Raw genomic sequence first — 12,224 nt, forward strand, 5'->3', positions numbered from 1 at the left:
CCATCTTCAGCCACTGGTGCAAAGGCACCACAGCCACAGCAGACAGATGGTGGTCTCTTTTCTGGTTTTAAAAGTCTTTCAGCTGGTATTTTCCAGGATGAAAAGCCAACAGGAAAGGAAGAACCGTCATCTGCTTCATCTGTCTTTGGCATGAAACTTGGCTCAATGTTTGGGAGCTCTGAGCCTCCCAAACCAGAATCCACCCTTCCCGTGGTCACAGCCCAACCTCAACCTCAAAGTCCAAAACCTACAGATGACGTCTGCGAGCCAGAGTCTGAGAAACTTTCCCCAGGTTCTGGAGAAACTGAAAGTGCAGATGCCAGTGATACAGAAGGACCAACTTCAAAAACAGGAAGCTGCGACACCTTAGCACAGTCACCACAATCTGGCCTCCCTTCTCTCTCAGTTTCCCTAACAGATGGTTTGGATAAACCCCAGTTAAAGATCACACCGTGTGAGGTAGATAAGAGTGAAGTTGACACATCTGACACCATGCATGCAGATTTGGGCTCAGAGAAACCAAAGGACCTGTTGACAAAGGAAGCTGCGAAAAGGCTAGTGCAATTTGCATGATAAATGCCACTGTTCATTTATCATGTTATTGTGGACAAATGTAGACACCTTTTCCTGCTCTTCTTTTCCCATTTTTATTTGGACAGCATTTGATGTCAGTAGTTCTGTAGTCGTCATATTTTTCCCTTTTCCCATCGCACAAGTTAACCCAAGCAAATTCTCAGATTTAGACATTTAGTCCCAGGAAATTAATTTCTCATTTAGAATATACTGTATATCCTGTACACAGCTCTAAATACAAACCATTTAGTAAATATCTGACATTGTAAGTTTCATGATGAAAACTACTCACTACCACGTGTAAATGCACTGGTGCTATTTTCTACATAGAGCACCTAAGTAATAGCTTCCCTGACAGTGATGGAAGTGCAATGAATGAAGAAACCAATGGCTGTTATTTATTAGCTTTTCACTTGTGAGGCATGTATAAAACCCCTCCTTTCTCTGTCCCCCTGCAGTTCTCTGAATTATTCTCCAAGCCTCAGCCAATTTGTTTATATGAATCAAACTCTGATAGATTTATGATAGTGTGGCAGTGCACACCACGGAGGCAGGCTGGACACCGGGATAAAAAAAAAAAAAATAGTGAGAAGTAATTTGGCCTACACCCAAGACCAAGTAAATCATACCAGTCAAGGCATGAGGCCACTTTTCTCATTAGCAGTTTCAGTCACCCAGCACCCATACATTATTCCCACCCATCATCAGCCAGGTTAAGCATCACCACAGCTCTAACAGAGTTTTTTTTTTCAACCTTTTTGGTTTCAATGTCATTAAAAGGTTGAATAATTCTGAATAATGTGCATTTGGCATTGTATGGTCCACACATTAGTAGATCCTCCTGCCAGTCCTCTCTTAACATGATTGTTGTAGAAACCTGCATTCAGTTTCAACCAGCTTACCTTACCTCTGTCGCTTTTCCTTGTGTTGTGCCGACTTCCTCTTTGAATCTGATGATGATAAGTTTCCTTTTACCCTTAGTTTACCCCGGTTCTTGTTTTAGTAATTGAGTCAAGTTTCCTCTATTCAAAGTATAAATTGTTCTTTTCTGAATCAAAGTAGAAAAAATGCATTTTTCACATAAATAAAATACTGACTTAAGTTCTGAATTTCAGTACAATTAAATTGATTGTACATAGAAGTTAATTAGTTACATGTTGGTTTCCCACATCCCCACAGTATTCTAAATCACAGTCTCATTCTCCTATAGTCCACCGGACAGCAGCCGGTTCGATTCGTCGGGCAACCTCAGCCCGGACAGCTCTCAGCTCAGCTCTGAACTTGAGGAGCGCCAAGATCCTGAGCCCTGTCCCCCCGGCGGCCCTCACCCCCCTCTCGTTAGCCAGCCATCTACATGGGATGAGGACGAGGTTGAGAAAGAGCAGCATCCACTACCAGAGCCTGGTTCCAACAAAGATTTGAAGGACTCTTCGGTGATCCTGCCCAAGCCGATCTTGGACAACTATGACAACAAGACTAAGTCTGAAATCTGGTGTGTAAAGAATGTAGACGTCTAGATTTGAATTTTTAAGGGTGACAAGTCATTTTAAAAACAATATGTAAATTTGTTTATGTATTGCAGTTAACACAATCTTTAGAGTTAGCTAGAGGGACGACAGTGAGAGATTGCACACTCGCTGGCACTAGAAGCTAATTTTGATATAGATTTTTATGTCTGCCATCTTCTTGAAACTTTTCCCTTTGAACCTATTGATCTCTTTGCTTGATCTTTCTCAGCTTCTTCGATGATGGTCCTCCACCCTGCTCCCCATCCAGAGTTCGATGGCTAAAAGCATACAACAAAGTGAGAGTACATCTCCTTGAGGTAGGAAGACTCACTCTCTCTCTCTCTCTGCCCCACCCCCAGCACTCAACTGCTTTCTCTTGGTCTCTATCTCTTTCTTACACACACACACACACACACACAATTACATTACAAATATCAATAAAGCTTTTAAATATTACCACACTGTATTTATTAAACATGGAGGTCCAGTCCGTGAGTTCACAAGAAAATCGAGTCCAATCAGTAAAATCCTGTACATCGATTCAGATCCACAGACACATGAACACTGCTGCTTCTCTCTCTCTCTCTCTCTCTCTCTCTCTCTCTCTCTCTCTCTCTCTCTCTCTCTCTCTCTCTCTCTCTCTCTCTCTCTCTCTCTCTCTTATGAAATGATACTGTCTCTACCTCTTTTCCCTTATGGGTTGGTTGAGTTTCCAGTCATGCTACAGCAATTTGCACCAATTTTGTGCTCCTTAAGAATTTCTGCTTTGATCTGGAAAACTCCCTTTCAGCGCGGGTTCCTTCAGATGTGGCTATCACTCTGCTGTTACAGAAAGTTTTTAGTTCCAAGATATGGTACTGCGAGTTATAACGATTCCTCCGATTAAAGTGCCAACCACCTGAGGGTGGGTTACGGTCAGCTGTGGTGTTATCTGTTCGATTTTCTTTTCTACTTTGTTCTTTTTTTTTTAATTTTTGTGTCATTTTGAATATCTTATTGTGTGATGATTTCTAATCACTGAAACTTTGTGGTTGTCTGCATGAAGCCATTGTTGTGTCTAAATTTTCCTCATGTCACAAAGAGTTACCCTGTCTCCACCTGCTCGCGTCTCTTGTCTCTCTTTGAGCCCAGACCTATGTCTTTGTGTTTTCCTTGGACTCTTGAAATCCACTCGCATGTCACATTTTTATTTAAAATTAAAACCTGTGAGATGGGTTTCTAAGCATCTGTTTGTTTTTCGACGAGTAGAAGGAAACAAATGAAGCAGTGTGAGGAATTAAATCTGTTGCTGGCGGTTATGGGATTGCTGACGTGGAAAAATGGACTGATAAATGCCACAAGCTTAATTCGGTTGAGCCACAGATTAATGGAGAGGCAAGTGGGTGCATGGCCTCGCATAGACAAGCCTCTGCCCTGCTGAAGTGTCCTTGAGCAAGATACTGACTCCCTGTTGTTGAGTCACTGACCCTGTAGTCTGACCTAACCAGCAGGGGGCTGAGTGAAAAAAGAAATTCCCTACAGGGACAATAATAATTTTAAATTATTTATGACTCAGCTGCCAAGTACGACTCTCTGTCTGCTTAAACAATAAAGCTGGTGGGCTGTCTGCCATGAACCCCATCCCTCTTTCTAAACAAGGCTTCTCAAGAGGCGAGTATCAGGCCGCAGCGGACAAGTGGCTGCTCTGAGAGCAGATGTTTTCAAGGCGATGGGTCAAGAACACACATGACACATCACACACATCATACATGACAGTGTGAAGAATAAAGAAGGAGCTCTGGAGGTTTTTTGTTCTTTTTTTTTTTGGACCTGAATCTAGTTTTCAGTCACATGTATCACTGCTGTTTGGTTAGGCTGCTCTGTACCGACACCGTACAGGTGAGGATGCCTCCTGTGCAGCTGCTGCAGGCCACTTCAGCCCAGATCTGAGAGAATAATTAGTTCAGCCGGGTCCCAAGCTGCTTATCAGCAACAGATCATTTCTTTAAATGCCACCTTTGATCTTGTCCAAGACCCAGAGAGGAAGGCACAGCAGATCACTCACCTTTCACAACCAATTACACAAGTGCTCTGCTGTTTGATGCTCATTAGGGTGAACTCTCAGGAGTGCAGTTTGGAGGTTTTCTCTGTGTGTGTGTGTGTGTGTGTGTGTATGTGTGTGTGTGTGTAGCTTATTAAAGTGATATTTTAGGTCAGGGTCTTGTTTGATATGAGAGAACAGCAATGATCTATTATCAGAGAGAAGATGAGACGGGAACAAAAAAAGAATTTAACTGCTGCTTCAACAGCATTTGAATCACTGCATTTCATTGTGAAACACGTCCAAAATACATGTTAGAATATGGTCATTGAGATGCTGTTGGAACAATGAAAGCACTCACTTCAACAAAATTTAGCCAGTGTTCACATCAGTGCCTTCAAATCACCAAACCAGTGCATAGTTATAAAATACACCATAGAAAAGGTTTCCTCCAAATGCACTGATCTCTGACCCACTCACTGTTTCATCTTCACACTTTGTTCCAGGAGCCAATTATCATAGAGCTTATTTTAGATATGTTCGGTAAGTTGAATGTTGCCTTTGTGCATATCTGTCCAGAAAATGTGAACCAGGACCAGCATCTGCTTTCTACCTGCATACCGTTATTTTTTGCTTCCTCCTCCAAAAATCTCCTTTTTGAGCAGCAAACAAGAAAAATTACATTTCTGTGATTATTCTTTTATATGTTAAAATGCTTTATTTTGAACAGGGCGGATTCCTCAGGCCTAAAATAGGATTTAGCAGTTTTCAAATTTGTATTCAGTAAACCAGGTTTGGTTAAGTGAAACAGCCCAATGTTACTCTGACGTTTGAAATCCTTGTCATGTTTGTGAAAGTTATCACTGTCCCCTGTGACTATCGCTAATTTGAAGTCACTTTGTTTCGCTGACTTTCCAGACTCACAGCCGACTTTTTATCAATATACAGTCTGTCTTTTAATAAACCAGTTTGCCATCCTTAACACGACCCATACATATTTCTATCTATCCTGGACTCTCTTACCCTGGTCCAGTATCAATCTTTATTGAGATGCACTCAGCATTAGTGCTTTCCATCATTTTTAATTTGCTGCCTGAAAAGGTAGGAAAACATGTCCGTATCTTTGCTGAAATCTTTTCAGAAATCACTTCGCTTTTCTGCAGCAGGGCTAAAGATCTAACTGCAATCGAAAAAGAAAAATTCAGCACGAGGAATGATGAGTGTGCCTTTCCTCAGTGTGTAGGTATCAATCATTACAAGGTTGTGTATTGTTGCTGGTGTTGTTTTAAGATGACATCCAGAAAAAATGAACATAACAGCCAGTGTTATTGACGTTCGGAAGGAGGAAGATGAATCCAGGTTTGTCACTGGTCAGCGGTTATGCCCATAAAGACGAAAATAGTCTTTTTGTCTCTGTAGCCGGCATTGTACCATGGCAACGCTGTCACATTTCTATGGTAACACAACCTTACATATGTTTATGAATAAGGCGCCATCACTGCTGAAATAGTGCATGCTACATAAACTATATCTATACTGTGTCAAAGTTAAGCTTCATGTTGACTTTACAAACCACAAGCTGTGTGTGGAATTACTGTGAGTCCTGTCGCTGCTTATCCTGCTGCTTTTTGTGATCTTCAGTTTGATTTAGATGATGTTGGTTGATCTGAAAGGATCACGTGATTTTTCAGATTTTGTTGATGATCTGAGGACGATCGGTGTTGTAGTGTTTTTGGTAGCTTTAATCGCGCTGTGCTAATAAGAGTAAATAAAGTGTTCATGTGCTGCTTTCTCACAAAACCAGCCTGTTGGAAGACAAATCGTATCTTTGACAGATGCCGCAGCTTTGCATGCCAGAGAATTTTTCAGTGTTGTCAAATATTTGGGTAGTAGACGTGTTTGTTGCACAGCACATATCATCAGTGGCTCCACTGTAATGCAGTGAGTGAAAACTAAAAAAAAACAAACAACAATTTTTACATCTCATTTAATCTGATCTGATTTTTTTGTCACAGTCAGTTTGGTTTTTTTTTTAAGCAGGAAGTGTGAATATATGATGCATTCCCTGCTCCAAACAATTACTTTTGATAGTACAACTACTATTCTGCTCCCCAGTCATTTCTGGTTTATAATTTATAATTTTATCTCCTTAACACGACTGAAGCTGAGGCACAAAAGTGACAGAAACAGAAATAAGAACAAAAGTGTTATGTTCCAAAAAAAAAACAGTTTTAGCTGAAATTTTCTCATTTCAGATGACAGCTGCTAAATAACCTAAACTTAGTAGAAACTTTGGTTGTTGTGGCAACGACAGACCTGTCTGCCGAGGCTCTGATTGTAAATTCTACACTTCTAGTGAACTGTTTGAGTTTAATTTAACAAAGGTGCAGAGTAATTATAGTGGAGTGTAACAGGACTGATAAAGAAATAGCTGTTTTTGCCCACTGCCTGGCAAACAAGATTGATGTTATCATTAGCCTTTAACAACAACCTGAGGTAGAGGACGGACTGTGCCACATGAAGGACTCACTACTCTCTGCGTTTGCTCTGGACACGGGCACTGGACAGACCACGTGCCGCAGAATTGAATGTACTTCCTTTAGAAAGACTGGCTTTGATTTTTGTCGTCCGAACTTTTACAGACATGATCTTTACGGCCCCAAAAATATCTTATTTGATGACTTCCCCTGTTATTATGTGAAAGTTTTTGTGACATGGCCTGTAGATCCATCAGGCAAGATAGTGTAGGGCATGACGCAGCCATTAGTTGAAGTATGTTCACAATTCAAGTGCAGTTCAATTCAATCCAATCTGTGAATTTAACCAGAGACCATTTAAACCGGACTTCATTAAATTGAAACTCTGGACAAACCAGAGAACTGAATGACCACAGGAGTGGAGATACAGATGAGAACCTCCGTCTGTTTGATTTACCCTGCAGTTTCATTTCCTTTAAAAAAAGCTCATTTGTCTGAGGAAAGGTTCTAGTTCACATGCGTGACAGAACTGGAGCGATTTAAATGTGAGTGGAGAAAGAGGAGGCAACGGAGGGACATTAAGCATGACCCAAAAAGCAGGGCAGTGTCGCTTCTTCTCTCCTCACGGCAACAAAAAGCTGTCTGAAGACAGAGTCATTAACATGAACATTACCACTGCACAGCGAGCCCGGAAAGGGACGTAGTGAAGGAAAGAGATGAAGGGAGGCTTCAAAATCCAAGACAGAGTATTATCATGCCCTGGTGTGTGGGCTCACTGCTTCTGAATCAACAAATGTTAACAATGCAGGTTGTCTCTGTGCTTTTAAGAAGTTTTATGTAACGAGTGACAGAGCAGGACTCCTCGTTGTCATCCTTTCTTCTGTTCTACCGCAGCTGCACATTTAGGATCCATGGTTTCATAGTTCTTTAAAGTTACTCTGCACCTGGAGTCAAACATTTGATCAAACTGTGGAAAGCTTGTAGTTTGTGCTGCTTCGTCAGTGAGACCTGGTGTCTTCGCTGAGCAGTGAACCGGTGTGAAATCAAGCCATCGCCAATAAACCGTCCATCTGTTTGCCACCGCTGGTCGCCAAGAAATAGCTGCAGTACGTAACTCCCTGGAAAACCACCACATGGCAATTTTTACATTTCTGTTCATGGGCGGATTAAATGAGTGAGAAAAAATGTGTTAATTAGTGAGCCTTAGAGGTGCACACACACACACACATACGCTCAGATTTTTTTTTTTTTTTTATAAACTATGTGGTATGGATCTTCTCATCTATGTGTGTTTCCCAAAGTGTCAGACATCTTTTAAAAAAGTTGATTTGAAAAAGTGCGACTTACAGAGCTGATGATCAGTTAAAGCAGCGTGTGCAGGACGATGGGGCGGACTGTGACTGAAGAATCACTCTCCACAGTGTGTTGATTCCTGTCTGCGGCTGCAGTGTTGTCTTTCGACCAGTACTTCAAAGCATTTAAATGTCCATTAGGTCCTCTTCATAGAAACCTTGAGAGAATCTTTGCCTGACCCTTAACTGTCACAGGAATAACAGACTCTGTGTTTTTAATCTGTGTGATCACGTAACAGCCAAGTTTCACTCTCATTTTATGAAAACACAGAGCCGTGTTAAATTAGAGAAATTTAGCTTTGCTTTGTTCAAACACTGGCAATGAACACCTTACAAATGTACCTTCATCGGCTTGAAAGAAAACCCTTTACTTACCATCATGAATTGTAAATGAAGGAGCTCTTTCAGCAGAGGAAGGCTGAAGGGCTGAAAGGTTCCTGAGAGGTCGTTTACTTTTTAAGGCCAGTTGCAAGGATCCTCTGTAAAATATCTTTGTGCTTAATGAGCTTTTGTTTCTGGTTTTCCTCTGAGTTTCTGTGCTTCTGCGTTCAAATGATTTGAAACGTTGACCCAGTTTGCAGCTGAACCTCTGAAAGAAGTTCTATTCAGATGAACAGTTAACATGTGGATGGTTTTTATGCTTTAACCTCAATTAAAGGATTACAAGCTCCTCTGTAAATGGAGGTTGTTTTCCATCTTATGAAAACCTTGTCACTATTAACCTTTTTCAAGGACCTAAAACAGGGATTTTTTTACCCTAAAATTAAAACATATAAAAGACAGTATTTTACTGTGTGAGTTTCAGACGGTGGAGGATAAACTAGCCATGGTTTTCCTAACGTATGCGGTAACGCATTTTATCCTCAGCCTCACAGTAAATAGCATGAAATCTAACAGAAGAAGTAATTACACTTCAGCTTAGGAGATTCTCTGCAGTCCTGTTCTATGAAAACGGACACACAACAAAACCATTAACATTAACAGGCGTGAGATTGTTGTGTCAGAGTCAGGAGAAAAAAAAACTTTATAACATTAGAGTCAAGATTCTTTTTCACAAATGGCAAAATCAGTATGTTATGGTTCTGTGTGTTGACAGAACAACAAAGAGTCTGTGCCACCAGCATACAGGGCAGTCGAGTGTGTATCTTATCTTCAGTGAAGGCTAAAGTCACAATTCAGGTTCTCTAATCTCCCAGGAAAGGGAGATCCCAACCAGGGCAATGTGATACGCAGCTTTTAGGGATGATTTTCATACTGCAGAACACTGCAGATCAATACGCTGTATATGACTATAAATGACTGGCTGTTAAGATAACTGGATCCTGTCTGACTTACATGCACAGCAAAGCAAAGTGGTAGCGAAGGCGTTTAGTCTACATCTACAGTCACATGTTTTAGGTACGTTTAACACAGAACAACACAGACAACTTATTTTGTCTTTTAGTTTGGGGGAATTGTTGTGTATGTATGTAACTCACACCTTGTCCTCGGAAATACTTCAGTGTCACACACACACACATTCGTATTTGCATTGCGACTATAGAAAGGCTGCAAGAGATGAGACCGCTGCATGAACCAGGCAGACATCAAAATAAGCATCAGAGGACGGGAGGGGCAGCCAGAAAGGACTGTGGGGAGGGAAATGAGAAGACGAGGAGTGGAAAGGAGAGCAGAGGGAGGACGTGAAGAGCAGGAGGAGATGCTGTAACTCACACGAGTCCACAACTCCTCTGTGGGTTCAGTCACAAGACGAACCTACTTTCAAAAGTAGACTCAGAACCTGTGGAGCTGATGTTGGTACTTTATTCTCATGGCAATGTTGTCACACTGGCAGCAACTGCAAGAGCTTCATTTTATGTGGTTTAATTTTTTTTTTTTTTTTTAATGAATAAAAGAAAAGAAAGTCTGGAAATCTAACAGTATTTAAACAATCAGAGCAATAACACAAAACTCCAGATGAAAGTTGGATTTTAAAAACAGAATTTAATCACAAATCATTTTAATCATTCGTATCATTCGTATAAACAATAGGCTTCATAACTGATCTGAACATTTCTGTGATTTTTTTTTTTAACCCTGAAGATTGCAGAGTTTGGTTCATGGCTTGACAAAAAAATATTTTTGGATGGGATTGTGTTTGGAGAATTCAGACTCTTGTCCTCAATATTTCTAAAGTCCTGTTTTCATTTGATGTTTTTAAGCCTCTTGTTTTCTCTTCCTGCATCTTTGGAGTTACTGGAGATTTTTATGACTCGCCAGTGCAGAGAAACCTAATGTAAGCTTAACATGAAAGGCCTTGCTTGGCGACAGCCTTATAGACACACAAACACACACCGCTTTGTGTCCTTCTCCCTGTTTTCACAGTTAAATCATCAGTGTGTGCCTATACAGCAGACGTGTTCAAAGAACAACGGCTCCGAGTTCATTTGGCTTTACGTTACATAAAAGGCTTTGTTTACACATCACATGCACGAGGGAGAGAGAAAAAACAGAGAGAGACTTGAAATTGAGTGAGATCAAGGGAAACACAGAGAAAGCAGCACAAATAAAAACAAAACTAGGAGAGCTGATGGAATGGGGCGGGGCTGAGTGATAACGCAGTATCGACAGAGGGGACGCGCAGAGATAATTGGATATGTTGGGAGCCGACCGCCTCCCAGACTTCTGTCCTGAGGTCCAGATAAAGTTGCACAAAGAAGACAAGATGGTGAGAAAAAAGGAAAAGACTCAGAAAAGAGAAAACAGAAAAAGTGTGAAACAGTTTCAGCAAAGTTTAAGGATGTTTTTTTTTAATTTATTAGTTCTGCAGCTGAATCTGTCGCAGTTCAGAGAGGAAGAGAAATGAACTGCTGCTGCTGCTGCTACTCTCCATCAGAAATGAGTTTGTTGGCATATTATTCAGACGGTTTATTAAGCAGTTCATGAATATTCTGTGACTGTGATTGCAGTGATTCGTAAACACAAAACACCCAGCAAGTCGTGCAGCTCCACTGCATTCTGATCTACTGAGGCTGCTATTGGCGAGAAGTTGTTATCTCAGTCACTCAGATGTGAACTGTTGAATTTCAAAACATCAATAATGAGGTGGGAGGAGCTTTTCCTCCTCAGAGAGTGAACCTTTAAAGTGGATGGAATCGAGCAGCCACCTCCCTCATGCATGGAGCTCGGTCTAACTTTTGACAGGGCGACATCTGTCTTAAAAAAGATTTTCTACCTTTTCCTCTCATCTTTTATTTATATTCCTTTATCATAGGCATGATCATTCAGAGGAAGGTCTTATATTCTTACATACAGTTAGTGAAATATTCAAATCAAGACTCTGTGTTCATTTCGTACACATTTCCCCAAATTCAGTACAACGTACTTTGGAAATTTTGGGATCTCTAAGAGAATTAAAAGTAAAATTCTGTTTGGCTGCGACAACTTTACCACCAGCAGGCTGCTGCTTATTAACAGATTTGGACTCATTAATAGCCTCAGAAGGAAGTCATGTTTAATCATAAAAACACCTGAATTTTATTTTATTTTTCATTTTTATTGTGGAGATTTAACTTCAGTTGCACTTTATTCTTGCTTTTTTGCAGGGATACGAAATTAACATTTAATGAATAAAAAGATAAATACACAACAAATATTCATGTTGTTAAATAATGAACTGAAAAAAGTTATTTCTAGATAAAAACAGTTTTATTGCTCTCGTGTTTCAGGTGTTTTATTCAGAACAGAGCTCTGGAGTAAAGGAGTGAGAGCAGAGAGGAAGAGACATTAGAGAAGAAAGAGAAACGGAATTAAGAGGAGAAGAAAGGATAAATGGGTAGACAGACAGACGGAGGGGAGGATTGGTCTGTATCTTTTAGCGATGTCGACTCTGTTCAGCATACTAACGACTCAGCCCCTCAGAGGGATCCGAGCCCTAACACCGCTGCGTGACATTGGCTGAAAGTCACCATGGAAATCAGGCTTGTGGGCGGTGTGTGTGTGTGTGTGTGTCTTGCAGGGATTGCAGGGGTCCTCATTTATGCCCTCCAGGACGCCGGAGTTAAATCATATGTTTGTTAGTTAGCTTCCCCTGTGCTGACTGTCAGCCTTGTGTTTACCACAGCAACAGAACATGGCTTTAAACACAGGGGGTGAAGAAACACACACACACACACACACACACACCTTGTCATGTATCACCTGTTATCCAGCTTCATCTCTCAGCTGGCTCAGTCACAGTTTTTGAAACTCGCAGGATGTAACCAGCAGAGGGGGAAAGAATAGCAAAAATTAAAGTGAAACTTCAGTGTCGCTT

At 40.9% G+C, this 12,224-nt stretch overlaps 1 protein-coding gene across 1 annotated transcript in view; it reads left to right on the forward strand.

The window, feature by feature from the left end:
• LOC121184799 (protein unc-13 homolog B-like) overlaps positions 1-12,224 on the forward strand; it is a 125,258-nt gene that overhangs the window by 48,969 nt on the left and 64,065 nt on the right. Inside the window, exons 9-10 of the mRNA XM_041042681.1 lie at positions 1,784-2,065; positions 2,311-2,398. Of these exons, the coding sequence (XP_040898615.1) occupies positions 1,784-2,065; positions 2,311-2,398 (370 nt within the window). The remainder of the gene's footprint in view (positions 1-1,783; positions 2,066-2,310; positions 2,399-12,224) is intronic.

The sequence above is a fragment of the Toxotes jaculatrix genome, chromosome 7, assembly GCF_017976425.1.
Source record: "Toxotes jaculatrix isolate fToxJac2 chromosome 7, fToxJac2.pri, whole genome shotgun sequence".
In the NCBI taxonomy this organism is placed as follows: domain Eukaryota; kingdom Metazoa; phylum Chordata; class Actinopteri; family Toxotidae; genus Toxotes; species Toxotes jaculatrix.